General features: G+C 56.0%; 1 protein-coding gene across 2 annotated transcripts; it reads right to left on the bottom strand.

Moving 5' to 3' along the window:
* Positions 1–2,178: 2,178 nt before the first annotated feature.
* Positions 2,179–9,444, bottom strand: FXYD2 (FXYD domain containing ion transport regulator 2). Of its 2 annotated transcripts, none has more exons than XM_059930307.1 (6): positions 9,339–9,444; positions 4,706–4,744; positions 4,440–4,514; positions 2,935–2,971; positions 2,738–2,768; positions 2,179–2,457 (listed from the first exon to the last, which is right to left on the bottom strand). In XM_059930307.1, the coding sequence occupies exons 1-5, from the start codon at positions 9,355–9,357 to the stop codon at positions 2,744–2,746; spliced, it is 195 nt and encodes a 64-aa protein (XP_059786290.1). In that variant the 5' UTR covers positions 9,358–9,444; the 3' UTR covers positions 2,179–2,457; positions 2,738–2,743. The 2 variants fall into 2 exon arrangements, with proteins under 2 accessions (XP_059786290.1, XP_059786289.1); XM_059930306.1 differs by lacking the exon at positions 9,339–9,444 and adding an exon at positions 6,724–6,884 and having other exon boundaries at positions 2,268–2,457.
* Positions 9,445–13,189: the final 3,745 nt, after the last annotated feature.

Below are 13,189 nucleotides of genomic sequence, written 5' to 3'. Positions count from 1 at the left end.
GACCGGGAGCCCCCTCCTCCCAGCAAAGGTTCCACCAGCCCTTAGACTGAGTTGAAAACCTGTTTGAAAGGGATTTGGAGTAAGACACATGCTCCTTCTGGTGGTGACAAAGGGAATTGCATCCCCTCAGACTAAGGCTGCTTTTGTTGCTGTTGTGTGATTAGAAGTAATTCATTCAATCACTTCTCAGCCTTAGTTGTTATTTGTGACTTAATTTGTGTATGAATTGTGGAAAATCCCAAAGTGAAGTGAAAGTTCAGTAGCTCCCGGTCCACGTGACCTTAATGGAGTGGGAAGGGAAATTGTTGATGGGGGCTCTGAATGTCACCTGGATCTGTGGTTTCCGGCACTGGCTGCTCTCCTGGGAGCTGGTTAAGCATCACCTGGCATGGGCCCACCCCAAGGTTAATATTTGATAGTTCTGGAGGGGATGCTGGGTAGCTAGTGCTTTGACCAGCACCCCAGGTTCTCCAGGGTGACAGTCTGGAACCCGGTGGAGCCTCACGGTTCACAAGGACAGAGGGCTTGCAGCAGGGGCAGAGGCCGAAGTGACTCACTCAGGACCATTTCCCTCCAAAGCAGCTGGAAATGCCCTCTGGGTTGGCAGCTCAGGGCCTGTGTATGGAACCTTCTAGAAACGTGACTCCTCTCCAAGGCGCTTACTTCTCCTCAGGTGGGCCACAGGCCAGGAATACCCCTCTTCCTGTTCACCTTGCTGCTACATCCAAGAAGCTTCAGGAGCCCCCCTCCTCCCGAAAGCCCCGCTGGCTGGACCTGCCCCATTCCCGTTCATTTCTCCCACTGTCGTGGATGGCTCCAGTGTCTTGTGTATGGAAATACTGAATTCTATTTAGGGGTTTGGCCTCTCAGGATTTATTTGTCATGGGTGAGCCCACATTCGGAGCAGGGTGTCACAAAGACCTTGGCTCTGAGTTGTAAGAATCAGGCTTTCCCCTCTGTGTCTCCCTGGAGCTTCTCCTCCCAGACCACGGGGTCAGTGAGAAGGACTCTGAAATGGGGGGGCCAGAGACCTGGGTTGTAGCTCTGGCTCCGACACAGGCTGGCAGTGTCACCTGGACAAGTCACTGCCTTTCTCGGGACCTCAGTTTCCCTTGCTGAAAATTGAGGATTGTTTATTTTGCTCTCTAGGGGCCTTTGGTGCTCAAGCATTCTGTGAGTCTGTGAGGGTTGGTGGTCCAGGCAGCAGTGGATTAAGACAAAGAGCTCAATTCTCAAGCAGAATGCTGCCTACCCTGCCTCTGGTCCCCAAACACGCCCTCCCTGTTCGTTTTAAACTCTGCTAACTTGCTGCAGTCTCGGATTCCCAGGCCAGGCCCGCCTCCTTCCCTGGCTGCTCCCAGACCCAGATGAGTAAACTGGACACTAGGTGGTGCCATGATCCCACCATCCCATCCAGCCTCTCGCAGAGGCCTCTGCAGGGAAGGGAGAGAGAGGGAAGAGGGGCTCCTGCCAGGGGGCAGAAACTGCCTGAGGGGAGCAGGGTGCTGGGCTGCCAGGGGGCCACAGGCATCAGGAAGTCAGGCACTGGCGGCAGGGCCAGCCTGACACCATCCTGTGTTGAAGTTGTCCTGGGTGAGTGCCTGCCAGAATGGACAGGGGGCTGGAGGAAACGGTTAACAAGGGGCCCACCCTCACTGTCCACTTTCTGGCCCCTGGCCCTGGGGTTAACCAAGTCAGCACCCAAATAGGCGGATGAGCTTAGGTCCAGCTGAGGCCCCCTGGCCCCACGAGTGGAAAGGGGGTGGCCGGAGCTTAGCACCAGGGTCAGGAAGGGGATAGGAAGAGAGCGTGTGTTGAGGCCCCCGCCTGGACCCCTAGACCCACCCATCCTGGCACGTTGGTGCACCTGGGGAAATGGCAGAGCACATAATATGGCCACAAACAGCTACAACGCTGGCAGCCCAGGGCATGGCTGCAGCTTCTCCCACTGGAGAGCTCCAACAGCCCCACCCAGGGCCTGGGACGATGACCAGGCAGCTCCAACAGACCCAGCGGCTTTGAACCTGTGACCTTCGCCTGCCTGGCTTTCTCTTTGCCTGGCATTTGGAAGGCAGGCTGAGCCCTCTGTCCCTGGGGTCCTTGGCATCGCTAGGAAAGTCCTAGAGGGGATGATACTGAACTTCTTGCTTAAGTAGGCATGGGCACCTGAGCGAATAATTGAAAAACAAGGGACCGGGCTGTATTGACTCCGACTTGGAGGAGAGGATGGTGGCAGTTACAGGAGAGAAGGAGGGAGGGAGGCAGGCCAGGGAAGGAGCCGTCTCTGAGGCCGGCTTTATTATTAGCACGGGGTGGGAGGAGGCTATGCCCACCCAGGGGTCATGCAGAACTCGGGGCTTCCTTCAGCCCGAGGGCCTGGCAGTCCCGGGGGCAAAGACCTATAGCTCAGGGAGGGCTTCCCAAGCGGCCCCGGTGCAATGGTGGACACGGCTGGCTCTGCAAAGACAAAGACAGGATTGGGGCTGTGAGGGGGCAGAGGTCGGGACTCTCATTTCGTTCCTTATTCATCTTACCTCTCTCTGGCGTGTCTCGGCAGCCTCCCTTGGCTACACATGCCACGCCAGGCACTTGGCCATCGTTTAAAAACACATGAGGGTGACAGACGCCTGGCTGATGGATGAAAGACCCTGAAGTCCTTCCCAGCTCATCCCCACCTCTTCCTTATTATCCACAGCCATCCCGGGCCACCACCCTTGCCCGCCCCTCGCAAACCTACCTCTCATTATAGCTCGTCTTCGTGAACTTGCCTGGGATGGAGGAAAGCAGACAGGTAAGTTGTGGGGGGGGGGGCAGTGAGTTCAGGGGCCCCTGAAGTTGTAGACCCTCCTCACAGGCCTCAGTAACCGAACTCCTCGACCTGCTCCTCCCGCCCCTGCCCCGCCCACCCCATCAGTCACCCAGGCAGGCACTCACCGGTGCTTCTTCCTGCCCCCGCAGCGGAATCGTCTGCCTTAAAGAGAGAAAGGAGGTTAGTTTTCCAAGGAGACCCTCTCTGCCCTGGAGGACTCAGCTCTGTATTCCCTCCTCCCTCCCACCTGCCTGTACCGCTTGGTGTCTGCCTTGGAGGCCACAGTTGACTGTCTCTCTCTATATATAGGGCTGCACCATAAGCATTCAGAAGCCCAAGTCAGTCAACTGGTCAGTCAACAAACATTTACTGCAGTGGCTCCGTGGGGGACTGTGAGGGCACTGAGAGTGGTGCTGAGCCTGGGCCATGGTGGTGCCCCCCTGCGTGGTGCTGGGCGTGCACAAGCTGCTCAATAAACTCTTGGAGAAGAATGGCAGGAAGTCCAGAGCCAAGACCCCTGCTCCTGCCCATCTGCCTTCCACCTCCTACGTGCTCAACACTGCCACCAGGGAGCCTCCAGGAATATCGGGGAGACTGGCCACGTCTGCAAAGCGCAGCTGTCAGGAGGGGGGCCACCACCCATGGATGTGTTAGAATCCCAGGACACGGAGGTGTATCAGCTACATTCTCTCTCTTCTTTTCATTGGTGTGTTTCTGTGTATGTTTCTTCTGGTTTCACCTGAACAAGTCCACGAGCATTTATTAAGCTCCTGCTGTGTGCCTGCTGGGGCTGGGGCTGGAGCCAGGGCCCTTTTCTCCCCTAGAACACCCCATGCCTACGCTGGAGCCTTCTGAGTGCTTTCTTGGCTGCTGTGTCTTTGGCTGCCAGCCCTAACCTACTGAGGCAAGTGGGATCATCCCCATTTAACAGATGAGCCAACTGAGGCCCAGAGAGTAGGGGATCCATGGTAAACTAACAGGGGTGCCTAAGGCCTCTGGCTGCCAGGCACGGTTGCCTTCCGGCAGCAGGCAGGGGGTTGGGGGCGGGGGGTTGCGGCTGAACCCTCTCTGCTTCCGATTCAGCTACGGAACCTCAGGCAGCTTGCTGCCCCTATCAGGGTGGGTCTGGTTTTTCATCTGCAAAATGGTGACATTGGTGGCCATCCCTCAGTGTTGCCAAGAGGATTAAATGGGCCGAGATGTAGCTCAAGCCAAGAAAGCGTCCAGATCTGGGGGAGGGGGTGTCCAGTGGAGGCTGGCTCCCTCCCTTGGCCTGGCTCCGCGTGCACTGGAGCTTCCCAGGGCCACTGGAAGCCAGCTCTCCCATCTCCACAGCCTTCCCCCCAGCATCCACTGGAGGGCGCACGGGAGGAGGAAGGAACCTCCTGGGTGGTCTGAGGACCAAGCAGTGGGGCATCCAAGACTCCTCTTTCCATCAAGGTGGCCATCCGTCTCCACGTCCTGCGTGGGGGAGGGGAGGGGATCCGAGAAACTCACTTCCGCCTTCCGGGATCTGGGAAGGGGGTGAGAGGGCTCTTCCCCCCAACCCGACCTGAGAAGCCAGTGCGCTCAGTGGCTTTGAGATGTGTCCCCATCAGCACCCCACTTCCCACACGAAGCCCCCACTTACTGAGGATGATGATAAGCCCCACGATGAAGGCCAGGGCAGCGAAGATCAGGCCCCCGTTGCGGACAGTCTCATAGTCTGAGAGAGGAGAGGGCAAGGAAGTGGGATGAGTGATCCCAGACCCCTCCCCGCAGCCAGCCTGGCAGCAGCCCTACAGTAACTGGCGAAGGTGGGGACACATAACCCAGGGCTGGGAGAGGCCAGGAACTGGGGTTACATGGGGGGGGGGCGCTCAGGAAGGGTGGGGAGGAGGGGCCCACCAGGCTCACCATAGGAGAATGGGTCCACGTCCTCCTTGGGGCTGCCACCTGAGGAGAGAGCCAGAAGTGGGTGAGGGGTGAGTCACCTCGTGGTGTGCTTCAGCCACAGGAACAGTGGAACTCCCGTCCTTCCCATCCCAGCACCCCTAGGGGTCCAAGGGGGCCAGGCGAGGCTGGTGGAGAGACATCCAGGAGCAGGGGCTGCTGTGTCTGCTAACGCCACTGCCCCACTGCCCTAGATGGCTCCCGAAAATCGGCTTGGGACCAAATACCGTGCCTCCAAAGCAGGGACCCACGATCCCTGTGGAGGCCTCTGGCACCTCTGGGAGGGGCTGGTTCCTTCCTCTCCTTGCTTCATACAAAAGTAAGAAAAGGCCAACAGAGGCATCTCCTGTAAGACTCACCAGCAACCTCTCTCCGTATGACTAATCAACTACAAGGTACTTAGCAAGCATTTGTGAAGTGAATGGATGAATAAATAAATAAATAGAACCTTAACGTTCACTGAACAGAAGGAGGAAACTGAGGCCCAGTTTGAAGACTTGTCTAAAGTCCCAATAAAAGTTGGGGGTGGAACTGGGTCTTGGACCCATGTTTCTAGATTCTTCTCTCCTACGTTGCTATCCTCAGGGGGAAGCAAATTTATTTCAGAAACATTAATATATTGTGCTTACCATGTGCCAGGCTGAGGCTAACAAAGCAGTAGCTTATTTAGCCATTGTAACAACTCTATGAGGCATTAATATTCTTCCAATATAATCCATGAGAAGATGGAGGCACAGAGGGGCAAAACAACTCACCCACAGTCACACAGCTAGAAAAGGGTCAACCTGGGAATGAACCCAGGCAATTGGTTGTTAAGCATCTGGGTGCTTAACCCCTTTGCTGTGCTGCCTGTCACATGGTCAGGAGGAAGGAGACATTTCAAGGCCAAGTGGTTCAGTCCAGTCTCCAGCCCCGAGCAGATATGGCTCTGCTTCCGGCCCTGTAAACTAAGCGTACTCACCGTTGGGCAGCTGGAGGGCACCTGGCCAGAGCTTTTCTGCCACGGCTAGGGGTGGCCCCTTTTCTCTGCCCTACTTGAGCCCCTTCTTGGCACTAGGGAAGCAGTACCCAAGGTCAAAGGAACGCACCAGTTGGCACCTCCCAGGCTGTGCTGAACTGTGCCCTGGGCCATGGGGCCCGGTGAGTCCAGCTGTCCTGGCGGTACAACCCCCCTAGGCCAGGAGAGAACAGGCTAGAAGGGGTCTGCTCCTGGACCTGTAGGGCCTGAGGCCAAGGGAGCCTATGGGGGGCCCAGGCACCCGTCACCATGCAGAAGGCCTCCAAAGTTGTCTCCCCAGATTCGGTTCAGGTCTTGTTCAAGGTCACATGGGGCATCAGTGTCAGAGCCATGAGCAAACTCACAGCTCCCCTCAGCATACCAGGGACCCGTCTCCTCCCTGACCACCTCGTCTTGAGCCATTGGATGGGCCAGTCCTCACCCAAAGCCCTCATCTTTTCTAGATCTGGCTCTAAGACCACCACGGACAACAGAAGGCCCACTGGATTCCAGGCCTGATCACCCTCGTTCGCAGGATAACTTCTGGGCATGTGTCCTGAACTTGGGGGCTCTCACCCCAAAGCCAGCCTGAGAAGGCTGAGCAGAGGGGCCCACTCCTGCCCCAGCCAGCCTGACCCCCATCCGCCTCCTGCTCTGAGCTTAGAGAGTCCCAAAGATACATGGAACCAGGACAGATGCATGCCAGAAAGTCAAGATGGAAGCTCACTGCTCCCCACCCCCCAGCAGCTCCTACTTGGGACCCAAGGTTCCACCATTCAAGCTAGATTTCTTTGGAGTTAAGGTGGGATCCTCTTTTAAAAGCAAATTTTCTTAGCGGGAAGGTTGGCACGGGATGAGGCAGGGGCGGTGGGTACTCTTGGAAGGCAGGGGTGCCAGGAGACGGAAGAGTGGGGTCCTGCTCACCCTCCAAAGATAGTCCGAGGCACCTAATGCTTCACACGCACACACGCGCGCACACACTCACCATCATCTGTCGACAGTCCTGCCATGTCCCCCCGCAGACCGGGCACGTCCCACTGCCCTCTTCCCGCTGCCTCTGCTTCGGGGACAGTGCCTGGCTGTGGGGTGGCCAGGGATGGGGGGGGCATTAAACATTAACAGTGCCAGGTAATATTTACCCTGGTCACAAGAAAGGCCCTGGCGTGGATAGCGGGGCTCCTGCTGAGGCATGAGGAGGTGCGGGGGCAGCAGGGGCAGGGAGGGGCTGGCCGGCTTTCCAAACCCTCCCCAAGGAAATTTCCAGAGAGAAGTGCCGGGGACAGATCAGCCGTGGTGTCCTTCCCCCAGCCGGAGAGGTCACGGCTGGGGCTGTGACAATGGGGAAGTGGGAGTTTCGAAATATATTCCGGGTATACTACAGCCTAGGGGGCAAGGTCGGGGGTCCCATGGAAGCCCCTGACCCTAGCAGCTGCCCACCTCACCCACCGCTATGGAGATCGCTGTTTCGGCTGATGTGTCTTGTCTGGCACTCGAGGCTCCTCTGCGGTGGTCCCGGGGTACCCGGCCCCTCCTGCCTCACAGCCCACCTGAGCCCCCCATGCACGTTCACACCTCCAGGCCTTCGCTGCCTGGGAACGCCCTTTCCTCTGTTATCTTCTTCATCCAGCCAGGCTGCATCTAACAGCTCACAGCTCGCTCAGTGTCATCCCTAACCAACCCCTCGTCTCCTGCAGCCTCTGGCACTTTCCTTCTCCAGCCGTGAAGCACAGCTTCCGTGCCAGTTTCCCACTGTTACACGGTAGGCTCCCTCGGGAGGGACCAAGCCCTGCCACAGGGAGAGCGCCTTGTTTTCATGATTTGCAAATCACGTTCCTATTAGTTCCTTGCACTTTGTGTTATTTCCCCATTTTACAGACGAGGCATCTGAGGCACAGAGAGGGTAGGGCCCTGGCTCAAGGGCACACAGCGGTGAGAGGCAAAGTGGAGACTGAGAGCCACACCCTCAGCTTTAGGAATCAGGAAATTTCCCACACTTCCAAGGCCTCCTCCCCCCCTACTGTGGCCCTATTCACCTTGGGGACCGCAGTGCTGGGTACTCCATGGATGCTCATATTCCTGGCTGAGTTCTAATCAATCGAATTGGCTCCCAGGAGAGACTGATGCTCAATTGTAGCCAAAGGGCCAAGGTCAGCAGTCAGTGTCCAACAGGGGTGGGTTAGTCCTTCAAAAGGACTCCATCTATTAATCTTCCTGGAGCAGTGGCAGGGGATCAAGGTTTGAGTTCACTTCCTGGCTCCTCCACTTGCTAAGTATATGGCCTCTGTCAAGTTACTTAACCTCTGTGTGCCTCAGTCTCCTCATCCGTAGAATGGGTTGTGATGAGGAGAAAGTGAGATAATGAGGTAAAGGGTGTGGCAGGGGGCCTGGTACGCAGTAAGTGTCATTATTGTTACTGTCATATGCTGTCAGACCCAGAAAAGCCAACCACCTTCCAGCAAAATGAACATGAGGGTGAGATGGAAAGAGGAAATGTCACGGCCTGCAGACCAGGAGCCGAGACACCCATTCAGCTCTTCTGCTTTCAGGGCCAAGTGATGAATATTCACGAAAATACAACAGAGATAACATTTGGTAGGGGCTGAGCATGTGTCAAGTTCTTGCATGCATTGTCCTGCTGAATGCACGTTTGCTCCATTCCACAGATAAAGAAACTGAGCTGGTCATTGACTCCACAATGACCCTGAAGGTGGCCAGGGCAGCACCATGATCCCCACTGGGCAGCCCAGGAAGACTGAGGGCAGGGAGGTTGAGGGACTTGCCTGAAACACCCAGTCAGGGACAAAACCAGGGCTAGAAAGCCCCCGTGGCTGTACTCCCAAAACTCCTGGGGCCCTCCACACAGACACTGGTACCTCCTTATTATACATTATCTTGGTATCTTAGTACATTTTGTCTATCTTTGTAAGCCACTGTGGATTCTTTCTGGAGTATAAAAATAGGTGGAAAGTTGATAGATAGATCGATAGATTGATGAATGACTATGATAGACAGATGATGATGATGATGAAGATGATAGATGGATAGATAGGTAGATAGATAGGAGATGATAGAAGACAAGAGAAATAGGGAAAGCAAATCAATAGCTGCGTTTTTAACTCTATATGCAAGGCACTGTTCTAAACACTTTACAAAAATTAACTCATTTAATCATCACAACAACTCTATGAGGCAAGGAAGGCATTATTATCATCCCCATTTTATAGATGAAGAAACTGAGGTACAGAGAAGTAAAATAACTTGCCAGAGGTCAGGCAGCTACGAAGTGGGGGAACCAAGCTCTGAACCCAGCAGTCTGGCTTCAGAGTTCTTGCAGATGGACACACAGACAGATGGACACACAGACAGAAAGGGGGCTGTTGCACAAGTTGCCTTCCCAGCTCTTGCAGCTCAGAGATGCTGGGAGCAGAGATGAGGGCACGCCCAGGACCCATACCGAGATGCCCTTGTTTACAAATCCTGCCTCTCCTCGTTTCTGCTTTTCTCGTACTTCTGGGGAGCTGGGGGTGCACTTGAAAGTGATGGGGTGGACACCTGTGTCAGAGTCTGAGAAGGTGGGGGGGTGGGGTTCAGGGGACTCACCCAGGTACCACCTGTCCATGGCAGGAGCTGCTGGCTGTGTCCTCAGTGGAAGAGAAAGTTATGAGGTGCTAGTGACCCAGGGCCTGGATGGGAAGAGTGGCCCTCCCTCCCTCCACACCCCAGCCGAGCCCACGGGCAGGAAGAGACAAAGGCAGGGAGGAGGGACGGGCAAGGGAGCCCTCATCTCGTGCCTGCCTGCCTGCTTGCCGGCTTGCCTGCCTGCCTGCTGGGGCAGGCTGGGCCAGGATCCACGTGAGAGTGGGGGAGATTCTCTGACCTCCAAGGTGACCTGAGGAAGGGGGAAGCTGTGAGCCACAGCAAACAGTGGGAGCGGGAAGGCAGAGCACTGGGGAGAGATGCCACAGCCAGCAGCCTCCACGTAGCCCAAGGTGCCTGCAAAGGTCACCAGGAGCCAGGAGGGCACTGGCTGGGGCCACAGCCAGTGGAATCAGAGCCCTTGCTCTCCACCTGCCCCTGAGGCAGCTGAGGGAGACACTCAGGGGCACATGTGGGTCCCCCGGAGCCTTTACTCAGTGACACCTCACTCCTCCAGCCCAGTCAGGCCTTGGCCCTGATGATCCTGCCTTGAGGGCTTGTTCTCAAGCTAGGAGTCCCCTGGGACTGGGCAGAACTGCAGCAGGTCCTTGGAAGCTGCCCTGGGTGGGGAGGGAATGTTTCCAGGCCATGGCCCGGGGCCCGTGGCACCAGCTGCAGCCTCCTGTGTCACCCCGGGACCTGGGCAGAGATGGGGAGCCGCTGGGGCTGGGAGCGGGAGCCGGCGTGTGACCCACCCTTCCTCAGCTGGGACCCGCCACTTAACCCCCAGTGACTTACCTGAGGCTATGATGTCAGATCCGCCCAGCGGCCCAGCAGGAGCTACCAGCAGCTTGGTGAGGCCTCTGAGGGCTGCCAGTTGGTGCCACAGTGCGGGGTGAACAGAAGACAGCACTTCCAGTGGGAAGGCAGGTATGGAGGGCCAGCCTCCCAGCTGGAGCCAGGAGCCAACAGTGGGAGCGGGAAGGCAGAGCAGCCCCTACCCTGGCTCAGCCAAGACCCTGTTCCCTGGCCACTGAGGCCCCCTGACAGGGCCTGGAGCAAGGCTGCAATAAGCACTCTGACCAAGGGGGAAGGGGGAGGGTGGGATGAACTGGGAGACTGGGATTGACACGTATACACTATTAATACTATGTATAAAATAGACAGCCAATGGGAACCTACTGTATAGCACAGGGAACTCTGCTCAATGCTCTGTGGTGACCTAAATGGGAAGGAAATCCAAAAAAGAGGGGATATATGTATACGTATAGCTGATTCACTTTGCTATACAGTATAAACTAACACAATATTGTAAAGCAACTATACTCCAATAAAAATATATATATATATAAGTGGCCACAGAGAAAGAAAAAATAATAAGCCGTCTGTGTGGCTCACTTGGGACCACAGGATCTTCCTCAGGTCCCTTCCTTGTGGGTCGCCCTGCTCGGCCATCCCAACACAGACACTGAAAAGCAGGGTCTGGGGGGTGCTAGTCTGGCCCCAGACACTGACCCTTGGCCCTGGTCAGATGACACCCTCCACTCGGTCCCTCCTTAGCAAAGCTTCCTGCCCTGAGGGGGTGACCCATGACACCCCCTCAGAGCTGCCCGGGCTGGGAAACACTCTGGAAATAGAGACAGGCAGGCCTGGAGGGGGTTGTCTGACTGGGCTGAGATCTGTCCCAGGGGGCCACCCACCCCAGCAGGCAGCCCTGCCTCCAGGCTCTTCGTCCCTTCCCCATGAGGCCCACCTGCCCAGGGACCCAGCTTCTCACAAGACCAGGCCTAGTCACCTGTTCCCAAGTGGAAACCTGCGTGCTCACGGCCCAAAGCGCCAAGCAGACATTCCCCAGGCTGGGCACTTGGAGAAGTTCCTAAATCTCGGGGCTAGATGGGCCTTTAGTCCCAGTCTAGTTTCCCAGTCCAAAAATGTCAGTGGTCTCAAGAGTGGATACCTCAGCCAGAAATACCCCCATCACACACACATACACACACACACACACACTCCCAGACACTAACGCTCTGAAGAAAGACATCTCCATCCCAAACAGAGACACTGCATCATAGACTAACCAGAAAGGGCCTCCAAGGTCATCCCACCCAACGCTCTCACTTCACTAAGGGTTCCCTCTGAGGGCTCAGAGTGTAAGCCAAAGCCCTTTCTGTGTCCTAGAAGCCCGTCTTTATCTGGCTTCTAGATAAAGGTCTGACCTCTCTGACCTTGTCTCCAATGACTTCCCTGCCCCTTCTCTCCACTCCAGCCATACTGGTCTCCTTTATGGTCCTCTAATCCTCCAGACATGCTCCTGCCTCAGGACCTTCACACTGGCTATTCCCTCTTCCTGAAGACTCTTCCTCCAGAGAACTTCCTGGCTGAATTTTCTCAGGTCTTTCTTCAAAGACTGACTCCAAAGACCCTTCCTTGCATCCCCACCTGATATTTACACACCCACTCTGCAACATTTCAAATTTGGGGTTTTTTTTGTAGCACTTATTATATCTGATTAAATACATATTTTCCTTATCTTGCTTCTCATTTCTCTCCTAACTAAAACTTAAGCTCCAGGAGAGCAAGGAGTTTTGTTGGTTCTGTTCATTCCTAGATCCCCAGTGCCTAGAACAGGGCCTGGCACTTAGTGGATCCCTAGTTTTGTTAAATGAATGAATTAGTTCCAGAGGTGAAATAATTTTGCCAGCTGCACAGACAGACCCACAACTTGCCTAACGCAGCCTCTTCCCATGAAATCACCTGTAATAAGTAGCAAGCACTAGTTTGTCCCCACGGAGACAGCGAGTGGCCAGCACACCCCACCCCCAGCCGACAGCTTCCCCAGAGTCCTTGCTGGGGAGTTCCCCGGCCCCGGCCCTCTGTTCCCCTCCAGCGCTTCACCTGGAGCCCTGCAGCAATTTTCATAAAAGTGTTAATTTGTCCGTTCAGGGGAAGCCAGATGTTAAGAGTCAAGGAGGTCCTGCCCCTCTCACCTCACCCACACCCAGGTCCTTCCTTGTCCTGACTGAGGTCATCAGCCTGGCTGACCCTGGGGACAGGGAGCCCCCCCCCCCCACCTCAGAGACACCCTATAGCCTTCCAGGGAGGCCCTGGCTCCTTCAACCTGGATCATGGCCACGATCCCCCGGAGACAAGCCCCGGGAAGCCTCCCCCCACGCATCTCTGTGAGCAGCACAGGGGTCCCTTGCAGACAGATGCACCCACGCTTAAATCCTGTTGCGTCCTGACTCCTTGCTACGGATTGTGTGATGCTGGGGAAGGTTACCTCTCCGAGTCCTCTCCTCCCGTCTATAAAATGGGATGATAGCACCTACCTTGCAGGGCTGTCGCAGGAATAGATGTGACGTAGGTAGAAGGCCTGGCCAAGAGGGTCCTAATAAGTGCCAGCTTCACTACCCTCACCCTGAGCTGGCCCTCCAGGAGACAAGGACACTCGCGGTAATCCCTTCCCTGGGCTCAGTCGCCAGTGGGGTGATCTTTAAAGCAGGCTCTTGGCGCACCTTTCTGTCCCTGACCCTCAGCATGATCTCTGCCAGCCAACCACCCAGCCGGCATCCCCAGCCTTCCCTTCCTCCCCCGAAACCCCATGCACAATGGCTGTTCCCTGCTGGCATCTGGCCCTACCTCTTGTTCTTCCAGTCTTTTCTGGGATATGGGGGCAACTGGGGTGGGAGCACTGCTCTTCCATCCTGCAAAGACCACAAGGCAAAGACCCCCAACCCCTCCTCCTTTGTCTGTCGTTCCAGGCTAGAGCCAAAGAGGGGCACGCTCTGCTGTCTTCCCCAAGACCCAGAAATCAAGGA

Source organism: Balaenoptera ricei, chromosome 8, assembly GCF_028023285.1.
Source record: "Balaenoptera ricei isolate mBalRic1 chromosome 8, mBalRic1.hap2, whole genome shotgun sequence".
Lineage (NCBI taxonomy): Eukaryota > Metazoa > Chordata > Mammalia > Artiodactyla > Balaenopteridae > Balaenoptera > Balaenoptera ricei.
Note: the sequence above shows the minus strand (reverse complement) of the source record. Positions and strands in the feature narration are given on the sequence as shown.

Bases quoted from the DNA above. Each gene is read 5' to 3' on its own strand.
- FXYD2 (XM_059930306.1), bottom strand. From the start codon at position 6,847: ATGCCCCCCCCATCCCTGGCCACCCCACAGCCAGGCACTGTCCCCGAA. The intron at 4,745-6,723 runs GTGAGTGTGTGC...CTCTCTCCTCAG, and splicing joins AGGACTGTCGACAGATGATG to GTGGCAGCCCCAAGGAGGAC. The intron at 2,972-4,439 runs GTAAGTGGGGGC...TCTCTCTTTAAG, and splicing joins GGGGCTTATCATCATCCTCA to GCAGACGATTCCGCTGCGGG.